This window comes from Podarcis bocagei (genome assembly GCF_964188305.1).
Source record: "Podarcis bocagei genome assembly, chromosome: 7".
NCBI lineage: Eukaryota > Metazoa > Chordata > Lepidosauria > Squamata > Lacertidae > Podarcis > Podarcis bocagei.
Window position 1 is genome coordinate 4,731,383 of NC_138132.1, and position 14,676 is coordinate 4,746,058.

General features: G+C 43.7%; 1 protein-coding gene across 1 annotated transcript in view; it reads right to left on the bottom strand.

The window, feature by feature from the left end:
- Nucleotides 1–14,676, bottom strand: part of LOC308590421 (cytochrome P450 2G1-like) — a 68,421-nt gene that overhangs the window by 21,431 nt on the left and 32,314 nt on the right. The window contains exons 6-7 of the mRNA XM_081200462.1: nucleotides 12,994–13,170; nucleotides 10,423–10,564 (exon numbers count right to left, since the gene is read on the bottom strand). Coding sequence (XP_081056588.1) covers nucleotides 10,423–10,564; nucleotides 12,994–13,170 — 319 coding nt within the window. The remainder of the gene's footprint in view (nucleotides 1–10,422; nucleotides 10,565–12,993; nucleotides 13,171–14,676) is intronic.

Below are 14,676 nucleotides of genomic sequence, written 5' to 3' on the forward strand. Positions count from 1 at the left end.
TTACCAGTATGGAGAAATGAGTTTGTAACATTTTAATTGTTTTATTTGTTTGTCTTTTGGTTTTAATGTTAATTTTCTCTCGTTTTCTGCAAGATGGGTTAGAATTTCTTCTTTCTTCTTCTCTCTCATCTTTTTCTTATAACTATTTTGCTGTATCAGGAAGCCTCGCATAACTGCTTTACTCGCATCCCATACTATATGTACTGGTCCCGGGGTGTGTGTGTTACCATGCAGGGTGGTCCGTGTCCAGTCCGAGGCTGTAGCTGGGTCCAAGGCAGGGAGTCAGGCATGGTCAGGAACTCTGGCAGAAAGCAGGACAGGGTGCCGGCAGGAACAGGTAACCAGCGATGTTGCTCCCGCAACCTGGGACTGGGTGGGCTGGCCTTTATCTCCTCTGAGGCATAGGGCAGTCCCGATCCACAGGTGACTTGCCTCTCCTGGCCTGGAGGTGAGCACTCCTCCTGAGAGAACTTAGTTCCCTCCGCCTCTCTGCCCTGAGCCTCTGCAGCTCAGAGAGGCTGGAGGGTTACTGGACCCAGAGGCAACCTCACCTTCCCCTGACAGGGCTGGGAGAGGAGCACCTGCAGGCAATGGGTCCTCCATCACCTCTGGAGCCAGAGCAGACTCAGTTGGTGTCTGCACCTGAGGATCCGGCACAGGTGCGGGCCCTTCAGGTTCAAGCCCCTGCCCCGGCTCAGCCGGCCCTGGAGGCGGGGACTCCTGTGCAGGCTGGGATTCCTCCAGTTCAGCCTCTGAATCAGATTCCCAGGCCATCACACTATATCTAATCTTATTTCCTTATGTAGATTCCATTTAAAGTGTTCTTTTAAGACCTCATTTGCTTTTTCCACTACTTCTTGGTTCTCGAACAGATTTTTGTTCATCCTCCACCTAAAAGAGTTTTGTTCTTTACTCCTTAATTCCACCAAGGTACCTTTTCAAAGAACTGGCATGATATTCTCTAGATGCTTCATGCAGCTCCTGGCATTCCACCAGATAGTGCACAGAGCTCAACTTGGCCTTCACTATGCCAGGCCCATGCCATTTGACTGCCAGTTTGTGGGGTCGGGTGGGTTTCAACACTAAAACCCAATCTCTCACTTCAAAACTTTTTGTCACCCCCTTCAAATCATAAAAACATTTCTGTTCCAACTAAGCACCCTCCAAATTCTCATTGGCAAGTTGCCAGATGTCAGACAATGTCTGCCTCAAGTTAGCAAAATACTTAGACACCGAAGGCAACTTAATCTCCTCCTCTGACCCTCCCACTCCCTCTGGAGCATGGACAGAGGGCTATTCAAGAGTCAATCAAAAATCAGCTGGTTGGGCGCAATACTTTGGGCAGAAGTATTGGGCAAGCTGGTAGCCCAAACATATCTAGAAATTGCACAAAACAAATGAAATACCTTGAAAATCCCTGAAACGAGAAGTAATCAACTAGAAATATTATATTGTGGAAATAAACTATGCTTTTTGATTTTTACTATTTAGTTTACTTCCACAAAAAAATCTAGAGGGAAAAGGTGTTATGTGGTCTCAGCAGCTGCTCTCAGTCACCAGTCACCAGCAGCACCTTCAGGTCGTGTGGGTATTCCTTGCTGATTTTAGTATCCGTCTGGTCAGGACCAGACCCGGAGGCAGGGATAGTCCTCAGACAACGACTAAACCTGCCTCCTCTGTAATGACATGGTCTGGTCTTAGCGTAACTCCTCCTCCTACCCGTGATCACTGAGATCGGTTGTCCCAGTGCATCCCCTTCTGTGGAACATGCTCCAGCCATTTTGTTGACTGGGACCCACTCCCCGGCAGCCCTGACCCCTCCCCTTAAGAACAAAATAAAACCTTAAAAAAAACAAAAAAAGAATACAAACAAAAAACTGTAAAAATTACAAATACATTAAAATCAAACAAATTCCCAAGCCCAACCAAACATCCATCCACCCCCACCCCCCCACATACAAAAAATTCAAAAGGAAAAAAGAAAATTTTAAAACATTTTAAAAAGAACTCTGCGCCCCTCCGAGTCCTCCTGGACAACAGCAGCAGCAACCGTCCTTATGAGGCCTGTCAGGCCCCGCCCTGGGTCAGGTGGTGAGTGGCAGGAGCGGGGCCCTCAGTGTGGGCAAGGATCAAGGAGACAGGTGGTGGTTTCACTCGTCCAAGCAGCCTGTCCATATCCTCAGAGGTAACAGATTGGAATTGATCCCACACAACTTGACTAGACAGGACTCTAGCACTTCTCAACTCTAACACGATTGGGTTGTGATCTGATACTGATTTAGGTTGTATTTCTACCTTTCTAATTTTCAAGGTTAAATTGTTTGTAACCCAGATCCCATCAATTCTTCCTGCCGATTGTTGTGCCTCTGAGTGATGCATGAATTGTTTTTCATTTGGGTATTTATGTCTCCATGCGCCTTTTAAATTTAAATCTTCTGCCATTTGGAAGAAGGATTGTGGAAGTCTCCCTTCTTTTGATTTCCCCCCTCTTTCTGTTCTATCTAATTCCAGTGAGATGACCCCATTAAGATAACCCATTAGAATAATCTCTTCATTGATATGTTCTAACAATTTTTCCTCAACTGATTTAAAATACCGTGTTTTATTTCCATTTGGTGCACAAATTCCTACAGCTATTATATTTTCTTTTTTTAAAAAAAATAATATCTTTTTATTGCTTTTTTCCAGATATAAATATAAAGTCAAATAGCAAAAGAAAAAAAGAAGAAAAGAAAAACAAAAGAAATCCAACTTTCCATTACATCTTTCCATAACCGACTGGACTTCCCCACGTCTCCCTCACCCTGCTTTCTTTACAATAAAAATATCAGCAAATTAATAGCTTGTTTCATGTTTTATTAATACTTTCAAATAATTCTCTTTTGGGTTCAAAATACTTATTATCAATTTACTTTTGCCCTAAAATAAACACAATATCATTTTAAACTTTAGTCCTTTCATAGTCATATCTTAATTTCCAATATACAAAATCTTATTGCTGGAGCTTAATTTTTCAATTCATGCAAATTATTGGCATTCATATAACTTATAATATTTTTGTAAATAGTCCTTAAATTTTTTCCAGTCCTCCTCCATTGTCTCTTCTCCCAAATCACGGATTCTGCCAGTCATTTCGGCCAGTTCCATATAGTCCATCAATTGCATATGCCACTCTTCCAGTGTGGGCAAATCTTGTGTCTTCCAATGTTTTGCGATGAGGATTCTTGCTGCTGTTGTTGCATACATAAAAAATGTTCTATCCTTCTTTAACACATTCTGGCCGACAATGCCCAAAAGGAAGGCCTCTGGTTTCTTGGGAAAGGTATACTTAAATACCTTTTTTAACTCATTGTAGATCATTTCCCAGAAGGCCTTCACCCCTGGACATGTCCACCAGAGGTGAAAGAATGTCCCTTCAGCCTCCTTACATTTCCAACATTTATTATCAGACAAATGGTATATTTTAGCAAGCTTGACTGGGGTCATGTACCACCTATATATCATTTTCATAATATTTTCTTTCAAGGCACTACATGCCGTGAATTTCATACCGGTGGTCCATAACCTTTCCCAGTCTTCAAACATGATGTTGTACCCAATGTCTTGAGCCCATTTTATCATGGCTGATTTAACAGTCTCATCCTGAGTGTTCCATTTAAGCAGCAAGTTGTACATTCTCGAAAGTACCTTAGTCTTTGGTTCTAACAGTTCTGTCTCTAATTTCGATTTTTCCACCTGGAATCCTGTTTTTTTGTCCAACTTAAAAACCTCTTGAATTTGAGCATAATGAAACCAGTCTTGCACCTTATGCTTTAATTTTTCATAGCTCTGTAACCTCCAATTGTCGCCTATTTTTTCTATTATTTCCCCATATTTCAGCCAACCGGCCTCCATATTGGGGTTTTTTCGGGCCTTGGCCTCCACTGGTGATAGCCACCTTGGGGTCTTACTTTCTAGTAAGTCTTTGTATTTTATCCAGACCATAAATATTGCTTTTCTGACAATATGGTTTTTGAACATTTTGTGAGTCTTTACCTTGTTGTACCACAGATATGCATGCCATCCTAGAGAGTTATTGAACCCTTCCAGATCTAGGACATCAGTGTTCTCTAAGAGTAAGCAATCTTTCATCCAGCAGAAGGCTGCAGCTTCATAATATAACCTTAAGTCTGGCAGGGCAAACCCCCCCTCTTTCTTTTGCATCAGTTAGTATTTTAAATTTTATTCGGGGCTTTTTGCCCTGCCAAACAAACTTCGAAATATCCTTCTGCCATTTACCAAAACATTCCACTCTGTCCACAATCTGAAGGGTTTGAAACAAGAACAACATTTTTGGCAATACATTCATTTTTACTGCTGCAGTTCTACCCAACAAGGAAAGTTTCAATCTTGACCAAATTTCTAAATCCTTTTTAACTTCTAACCAACATTTTTCATAATTGTCCTTAAATAAATTCAAATTTTTAGAAGACAAATTGACCCCCAGGTATTTCACTTTTTTAACCACAGTTAATTCTGTTTCCTTCTGGAACTCATCTGTTTCTAAAGGTGTCAAGTTTTTACCCAGAACCTTGGTTTTTTGCTTATTCAACTTGAATCCCGCCACCCGACCAAACTCATTAATCAGTTCTAAAACTCTTCTTGTGCTAGATTCTGGCTCCTGTAATGTTAAAACCAAATTATCTGCAAAAGCTTTCAGTTTATATTGTTTCGCTCCGACCTGTATTCCTTGTATCAACCGGTCCTCCCTTATCATGCTCAAAAGCACCTCCAGGACTGAAATAAATAAAAGAGGGGATAAGGGACACCCCTGTTGTGTTCCTTTTTCAATTTTAAACTCATCTGTCACCACATTGTTCACTATCAGTTTAGCTTTTTGTTCTGAATAGATTGCTTCTATACCATTTTCGAACCCCTGTCCCACTCCCATCCCTTCCAAATTTTTCTTCATAAACTTCCAAGAAATGTTGTCAAAGGCCTTCTCTGCGTCAATAAAAATTAAAACTGCTTTTGTATTGATATTTGTTTGCAGAAGTTCCAAAATATCAATAATGTTCCTAGTGTTATCAAACAAATGTCTGCCTGGGAGAAAGCCTGCCTGGTCCTTGTGAATTACTTCATTTAACACTCTTTTAAGCCTGCTTGCCAAAATGTCTGCAAAGATTTTGTAATCCACATTTAGGAGTGAGATGGGACGGTAGTTCTTTAGTTGAGTCTTTTCAGTTTCCAATTTAGGAATCAATGTGATGAAAGCTTCTTGCCACGTTTCCGGTGCCTTCTTCCCCTCCATAATCTGGTTACAAACCTCCATTAGTGGTTGTATCAAGTAATCTTTTAGTACTTGGAGGTAAGTCCATCTGGGCCTGGAGATTTGCCAAGTTGCATATTCTGGATGGCACTCTCGATTTCCTGTTGTGTTATTCGATGATTTAAGATTGTTCTCTTTTCTTGAGATAGTTTTGGTAATCCATTAGCTTTTAAAAATTGGTCTATCTCAGTCACTTCCTGAGGCCCTTGCGTATAAAGTTTTTTGAAATATTTCTGGAAACACTTTCTTATTTCTTCCGGTTTCTGTATATTTCTCCCTTCAACCTCCAGATTGGTAACAAAGTTCAATTTTTGTCTCCTTTTCAACTGCCATGCTAGCAGTTTTCCACATTTATTCGCCGATTCAAAAGATCTTTGTTTCATTTGTTTAATTTTCCATTCCACTTCCTGATTTATTAATTTCGCATATTGTGCTTGATAAAACTTGATTTCTCTCAGAATCTCTTTAGATTTTGGTTTTAGTCTCAATTTTTTCTCTCCATCTCTTATCTTCTCTAGTATCTTATCCTTTTTTCCATTCCAGAGTTTTTTCTTGATCGTGTTCTGTTGTATCAGAAACCCTCTCATTACTGCTTTACTTGCGTCCCAGATTATTCTCTTTTCCACCGAAGTGTTCAAATTTATTTCAAAATAGTCTTTTAAAGTTTTTTGGGCCTTTTTCACAATCTCTTGATCTCTTAGCAGAGTGTCATTCATTCTCCATCTGAAGGAACCAGCTGGAGTAAGTCTCAGTTCCACTTTCAAAGCGTTATGGTCGGAGCAGGTTTTTGGGCAGATTTCCACTTTTATAGTCTTAGGTGCCAGTCCTCTAGATCAGTGTTTCCCAACCGGTGTTCCGCGGCACACTAGTGTGCCGTGAGACATCGGCTGGTGTGCCGTGGGAGGGAGGCGGGCGAGTCGGGCGGTGAGAGGCGGCGGCGGCGAGGATCCGCGTCGAGCCGGGGGCGGCTCCGCGGTGGTGGTGCCGAGCGGCGGGGCAGCGCGTGCAAAAGGGAGGAGCGCGAGACAGCGGAGGAGGAGGAGGCCGGCATGTCCGGGCAGCAGCAGCAACAACAGCAGCAGCAACTCCCGCCGCCGCCCCCTCCTCCGCCCGCTATCGCCGCCACCACCACAACAGCCGCCGCCACCTCAGCTGCCGCCGTCCCTCAGTCCCTCGCTCTGCTGCCTCCTCCCCCCCACCCCCAAAACTTGGAGGTTCCCCGGCAAGGGGGAGGGGAAAAAATTAAAAACTTTCACTTTCGTGCGTCCCTCCCGGCGTGACGCTGCGCGCTGACGTCACGGGGCTGTAATGGTGGTGTGCCGCGAGATTTTTTTCATTAAACAGGTGTGCCGTTGCCCAAAAAAGGTTGGGAAACACTGCTCTAGATGTCCAAATTTGGTCTATTCTTGTCCATGACAAATGAGCCTCAGAAAAGAATGTTCCTTCTTTACCTAGGGGGTTCTTTGTCCTCCAAATGTCAATCAAATCCATACTGTCAGTCAATTCAAAGAAAGTTTTAGGTAGCCTGCCATCTTTGGTTAAATTTTGGTTTTGCGACTTATCCATATACGTAGAGACCACCCCATTCATATCTCCCATCAAAATGATGTTAGAATAGTCCAAATAATCCAGCAATATCTCATGCAGCTTCTTATAAAATTCTGACTTCCCTTCATTTGGTGCATAGATTCCTACTATCAAAAACTTTTCTCCTTGTCTTTGTATCTCAATTGCCAAAATTCTTCCATGCTCATCTTTAAATAGAAATTTCGGTGACAGGTTCTCCTTTGCGTAAATCACAACGCCTCTTTTCTTAACTTTGTCTGATGAAATAAATTCTTGGCCTAGTCTTTTGTTAATTAATACTTTCCTATGGAGCCTAGTCACATGGGTTTCCTGCAAACAAATAATGTCCAATTTTTCTTTTTTCAATATGTGGAAGATCCTCCTTCTTTTTTCCGGGGAGTTCCCGCCATTTATGTTCCAACTAATAAGCTGCAGAGACATCCTGGATCAATCTAAGAATCCTCTTGGGGTAGGTCTTCCTTTTCGTCCAGACCCGGAGGTAGAACAGGTGTTGGTTCAGGCAAAGATACTGGCCCGGCTCCTGCTACTACCTTCCGAAGGTCCTCTCCGTAGTCGTTCAAAAATTTTAGTTGGTCTTCTGCTGTTCTGATTTTAACTTTTTTCCCTTTGATAGTAAAAGATAGTCCTTGAGGGAATTCCCACCTATAAGGAATTGTGTTGTTTCTCAGTAACCCTGCTAGGTCCTTGTATGTAGTTCTTAAATCCAAAAGTTGTTTCGGTATATCTCTGTAGATTTCTGCTTTTTTACCTTGAATCACCAATGCTTTTTTAAAATGTAGGCCTAGTATTTTGTCACTTTCTTGCCTGGATCTCAAAATGATCAGGCAATCTCTAGCTCTGTCCTTCCTCACCACTCTTCCCAGTCTGAAAGCGGTGACAATTTTAAAGTCCTTATCTTCTTCTATGGCCCAGAACTTTGATAATTCTGATGTCAAAAAGCCAATCAAATTGTCTTGTTCAAGTTCTGGTATTGAGCGTAGTCTAAGATTATTTTCCCGATTTTTCAATTCCACCATAGACAGATAGGCCTGCTGTTCACTAATTTGCCTGCAGAGTGGCCTTACTTCCCTTCTTACTTCCTCAGCCTTCTTATTGGCTTCTTCCGCTTTTTGATTTGCTTGTTCAGCCAGTTTCCGATTTTCTAAAGTTGTTGTTTGGAGGTTCCCAATTACTTGTGTATTTTGGGAAACTTGGTCAGTCAGCTTGTTAATAGTAGTTGTAACTTGATCAAACTTTGTATTCAAAGCTGCCAGCTGATCCAAAATTTGTTTAGAAACTGGGTCAATCCCTCCTGAAGCCATATCTTTTAAAACTGGCTCTTGGGCTGGCTGAGCACCTTGTCCTTCTTTCAGTGTTGAAATAGCAGGAACAGATGATCTACGTGACTGTACAGGCTGTACAGGCAATGTTGTTTGTAACAGTAGCTGTTCTGCTTTTGTTTTAGCTGCCCTTTTCCTTGTGCCACTCATTCCACAGCTGTCTATGCGTCAAGGTCAAATTGTAAGTCCCATGGGAAAAATAACCCAGAAAATAAACAACCACCAAGGAGATAGTCCAAATAATAAGCAGTTCCCAGAGATTTGTTAGTCCTGAATCCACTAGAGGGAGCTTCCCTGTAATTCAGTGGAAAAATAAACTTTTTCCACCATTAAACAGCAGCCCAAAGCACAAAAAATTTAAAGAGGTACCTTCAATGTCCCTTTATACTTAAAGAGCTTTCCCAAAGTACAACAAAGTTTCAATAATGATGCAAGTAACAGTTTCTTTCTTATTTGTATCCAATCACGCCCAACAGTAGCACTTCCACTTTTAGTTACAGTTTCTGCAATTTGACAGTTCCTAATGTCCTGGCAGCCCCAGCATTTGGTTAATTTATAATCCACTTAATAAAGGAGAGGGAAGATTTCTGTTCAAATCAAATCACTCACCGACCTCTTGATCCTTTTCCCTTTCAAATAAACAAGTTCCAACTTGCACGATTCTGACAGCTTTCTTTTAAAACCCTTCTCACAGCGCTCACAGCTTGCGAAAGTTTTTTGCTTTGATCTTAGCAAAGTCGGAAGGCGGACTTCCTGTTTTCACCTCCCGTTTTCAGCCGAATTTTAGAAAATTTTGACTCAAATAGGCACTTGTAAATCCTTACTCACGAGTATAAAATTCTGTAGCCAAATGTTCCAGGAAGAAAGGACAGCGCTCATCAGCAGCAGCCGCGCGGCTTCGCTTCCGCAGAAAGAGCGATGAACTCACAGCACCGCTTCCCCTTCCACGTTCCGGAGCCCCTTACGAGGCTCCTTCCCCGCTTCTGGGGTCGCTCCTGGTGCCCGCTGAGTCCCACGGCCACGGGCTCACTCTGTCCATGGTTTTTCTTGATGGGTCGTCGCTGTGCCGCAGCGCACGACCCTTTTCTGCGGAGCCCCTCTTCAGCGATCGAAGAGGACCGCCATTGCTGTTTTGCGCCGCCTCCGGAAGTCCCTACAGCTATTATATTTTCTATCCCTTTTGTTAATTGCACACCCAGTAATCTGCCTTCTTCATCTTTAAAAATGAATTTTGACGCTATTTTTGGGTTTACATATATAACAATTACCCCCTTTTTTGGATACCAGAGGTGATAAATTCAGTTTCTAATTTCTTGTTATTCAATACTCTTCTGTGTCTTCTAGCCACATGTGTTTCCTGCAGGCAAATTATGTCCTATTTTTTCCTTTAAAATGTGTTCTATTTTATTTCTCTTTGTTTTATTTTTAAAGCCATTAACATTCAAAGAAACATGCATTCTTATGCATGTTACTTGACTGGGATGCAGCCTCGCAAAATTCAGATAAGTGTGAATTTTGAAGATTGGCTGTGTTTCAGTTTGCGTACGGTTTCAAAAAGTGTCTTTAAATGTGAACTGAATTGAATCCCCCCCTTCCCTACTGCCAATGGATTATAGCCCCCAAGGTGCTTCCCTTGGAAGTCTTGATTACTACACATATCTGGATCTTGCTTAAATACACAATGTTCAGAAAAAATAGCCAATTTTTCCTAAGGAGATCTTCTTGGTGTCTTGCTTATATGGTGTCTCTGGGAATGTGCCAGAAGGAGGATATTAAAACTGAGTCCCATGGGTAATATTAATTTACAAGACCCTTAAGAAATTTGGGCCCAGGATACCTTAAGGATTGTCTGATTCCCTGCCTGATCACTGAGGGCTTCAGTGGTCCCCTGTGGTTCAGCTGGACAGCATGTACTGAGTCCTGAATATTACACAGTTACGGCTGTGGGCCTGATTCCGTGGGAACTCCTTCCCGGCTGAGATCAAACAGGCAACTCTTGAGGGCTGGCAGACTCACCTCTGTCCAGGTTCTGTGCCCTCCGCCAACTCCCTATTTTCTCTCCCTCTGGATGGAGAAGCCTCAAATTAAGACTGCATCACCCATTGCTGGCCCACAAAAGATGGCCAACCCCACTCCCTAAGATAATGCATCCCTTTTTAAACTTAACCTGTAAATGCCCTCCCTTGGCTCGCATCCGTCCCCTGTTACCTTGCACCTCTGGATATTTCATCAGAATCAGGAATCCAAAACGGAGTGTGGAGCTCACGGTCTCAGTCCCAGCAACGAACAGGTTGAGAACGGTCATGATCATCGTTTTGAGATGAAACTCGCTCAGAGGGTTTTTGCTCTCCTTCAAAAACAAGAACAATAATTTTTATTTATTTGGATTGGATTTGATATCCCGCCTTTCACTCCCTTTAAGGAGTCTCAAAGCGGCTAACAATCTCCTTTCCCTTCCTCCCCCACAACAAACACTCTGTGAGGTGAGTGGGGCTGAGAGACTTCAGAGAAGTGTGACTGGCCCAAGGTCACCCAGCAGCTGCATGTGGAGGAGCGGGGAAGCGAACCCGGTTCCCCAGATTACGAGACTACGGCTCTTAACCACTACACCACACTGGCTCTCTCTGGCTGGGTTTCCCTAGCCACTCTGGGTGGCTCCCAACAGAATGTTGAAAACTTCCCTAAACTTCCCGGAGGCAGGGATAGTTTTCTCCTCCTGCCCGTGATCACTGAGATCGGGTGTCCCAGTGTATCCCCCCCTGTGGAACCTGCCCCAGCCATTCTGTTGCCTGGGGTCCACTCCTTGGCAACCCTGACCATCTCCCCTTAAGAACAGAACAATGTTCAAATATATAAAAGGATGTCACATAGAGGAGGGAGAAAGGTTGTTTTCTGCTGCTCCAGAGAAGCAGACACGGAGCAATGGATCCAAACTACAAGAAAGAAGATTCCACCTAAACATTAGGAAGAACTTCCTGACAGTAAGAGCTGTTCGACAGTGGAATTTGCTGCCAAGGAGTGTGGTGGAGTCTCCTCCTTTGGAGGTCTTTAAGCAGAGGCTTGACAACCATATGTCAGGAGTGCTCTGATGGTGTTTCCTGCTCGGCAGGGGGTTGGACTCGATGGCCCTTGTGGTCTCTTCCAACTCTGGGATTCTATGATTCTAAACTATACAATAAACCAATAAATCAACAAAACAGTAGAAACTAATAATAATTGTAATTATTATTCTTAAACTAATCCCCAGCCCCAACTAAAGGTTTATCCCACCACCAACAGAGCAAAAACAAAACAAAAACCCCCAAATTTAACACATTTAAAAGCATTTTTGACATTTGCCCCAACCCCAAAGTTTGTTCCAGTGAACCCGGGCTCATCAGTCCTCACAGCAGGGCAGTGTCCCTCTGGCCTCCCAGGAATCTGAAGCAGAGATGGGTCAGTCTGGTTCCCGCCTCATAGGTCAGGTGGAAAACTGCCTACCGTGCTCTTCAAATTGGTTATCTCCACAAAATGGCCGATCTCTTACTCCGTCTTTAAATCCTGTCTTAAAAAGGCAACGCCCTTAAGGTGTTCACACCCTTCTCTCAAACACAACAGGCCTTCAAGGTAGGCTGCCGTCATTATTCTATTTATTTAGGGAGCAATCCTATGCTCCCTGGGGATGGTGGCTGAGAGGCCACAGGAGCCTGTGAGATGGATCACCTGGCATCTCCCCCCCCCAACTCATAGAACTAGATCTACACCAGCCATGACTCTTAAGTGTACTAGAGTCTCTTCCACTGAAGCCAAACGGAGGGCAAAGTCAAAGGCGGGGGGGGGGGGGAGAGAAATTAGCTGCCCACATTTCACGCTGGCCACAACGAGCCAGCATGGCAGTTGCTTTGCCACAGATTCTCTTTGCCAGTCTCTCCCCATCCCTCCCCATGTAGGAGCACACTTTTATTTATAAGTTTATATTCCACTCTTCAGTCTATGTGCCCCTAGAGCAGATGACAAGATTTCCATTTAAAACACACACAAGCACAGTCAAAAGAATAACCAACCACTTAATATAATACTTCATAAGAAAGAGTGGAGCAGCCAGAAAGTGCCAGCTTTTAAAACAGAGCTGAAAAGATCTAATAAGGCTGGTCCAATATTTATTATTATTGTTATTATTGTTGTTGTTGTTGTTATTATTATTATTATTATTATTATTATTATTATTATTATTATTTATTAATTTATTGAATTCATATATTGACCTATACCCAGAGGTCTCAGGGCAGTTCACAGAAAAGATCAAAATACATAAAAGCAAAATAAAAGCAATAACCCCGCCCAAAAGAGCCACGTTTTAAAAGGGTATGGGATGCCCATCAGGTCAACCAAAGGTCTGGTTAAAAAGGAACGTTTTTGCCTGGTGCCTAACAGTGTACAGTGAAGGCACCAGGCAAACTTCCCTGGGGAGAGCATTCCACAGACTGGGAGCCACTGCAGAGAAGGTGCCATTCTCTTGCCACCCTCTGGACCTCTCGAGGAGGCGGCACACGAAGAAGGGCCTCAGAAGATGATCTCAGGGTCCGAGTAGACAATAAAGAAGTCTTGCCTGAAGGATATCAGTCCAGCTAACCTGCCTGTAGACCACCCTCCCTCCCCTCCCTCTGTGGTCTCCATTTGCCTCATTTCACCTCTGAAGACCCCCAAGGGAGTCATCTTCATTGGGCTGGTTGAGGATGGAGAAGGTCGTTACTATGGGCAACTAGCCTTTCATAACCCACGGTTATAAAAGGAGGATACCTTTTTCATTTGAATGAGGAAGCAGTCGATAAAATCCCGGGGGTTGTCGGGGTCCAGCGATGATTCGTTCACCTTGACCCTCTCAGCCACAAAGTCATAGATGTCATCCAAGTTCCGGAACATCTTCTTGTGGGGCCCTGGCAGGAACCTCATGATCCATGGAAACATCTCGTACAGCTGCACAAAGAGCAATGATCTGTCACATTTTGAGCATTCGTCCTTCAAGCACCTTGATGTTGCTTCTGACACCCACAGTCTTCCCTCAGTGATGGCTCATTATGAAATAGAGTTAGGGTTATGGCAGCCCTCCCTAACCTGGTGCCCTCCATGATGGTGGAGTCCAGGAGAGATGGCCAAGATGGTGGTGAGGCCTCCACCATTATGTATCTGTACAGCCCACACCTTGCTCCCACCTGGCCCCGACTTGTCCAGGTAAGCAGCAGTTGACTCCACCGTTTGAAGGCTATTGCTGCAGCTCTGCCCCACTGGAATTGGAATTTGAGAGAACCTGGACTCCAAAACATCTGGAAAACACCAGGTTGGGGAAGGCTGGGTGAGTCTCTTGTGTTCTACATCTTCTTGATGCCCCTTCTGATTTTCAAAAACTTCCCCACCAAAGAGATTTCCATCACCTTCGATCACTCACTACCATCTTTGGTGTCACCTAGCAGTTCGATCCTGCCAACCTAGCAGTTCGAAAGCACATCAAAGTGCAAGTAGATAAATAGGTACCGCTCCGGCGGGAAGGTAAACGGTGTTTTTGTGCGCTGCTCTGGTTCGCCAGAAGCGGCTTAGTCCTGCTGGCCACATGACCCGGAAGCTGTACGCCGGCTCCCTCAGCCAATAAAGCGAGATGAGCGCCGCAACCCCAGAGTCTGCCACTACTGGACCTAATGGTCAGGGGTCCCTTTACCTTTGCATTTACATTTTCCCTCCTCCTAAAAATCTTATACTCCCTCCCCCCTAAATAGTCTTATCTGTTTTAGCAAGTCTTCTTCAGTGGGTCTTAAATCTGGGGTCTCCCCTCTGGAAAAAGTGGGATGGTCTCAAGAAGAGCCATCCAGAACTCTCCCAAGGTGTTTCTGGGCTGATTACGAATGAATGAATGAAATCTTTATTGCGAAAAGCTATAAGCCGTCACAATGCGTAGGACACAGATAATTAATTTAAAACTTATCAGCAACAACAGCAAAGCAAACATACAAAAATGCAAAAATCACACCTGCATATGTTAAGTACTCCACTTTTTCCACACTTATGATACTTATATTGGTGCCTAGCTCTCAACTTACTTGCGGCCAGGGCAAATTTTGCAACCTGTGCAGTAATAAATACGCTATTGATAGCTAGCAAAATAGAGATTTGCTCAAGGGGAGTTCGGTTGGAGAGAGAGCAAAGGACATCGTAACAAATATTGTTGAATGTCCTTCACCTCCCCTGACTCGGAGTCTTTGGTACACGGGGGTGTTATTAAATCTTCCTGTTAGATATGCGGAAGGGACACAGGTGGCACTGTGGGTTAAACCACAGAGCCTAGGACTTGCCGATCAGAAGGTCGGCGGTTCAAATCCTTGCGACGGAGTGAGCTCCCGTTGCTCGGTCCCTGCCAACCTAGCAGTTCGAAAGCACGTCAAAGTGCAAGTAGATAAATAGGTACCACTCTGGTGGGAAGGTAAACGGCGT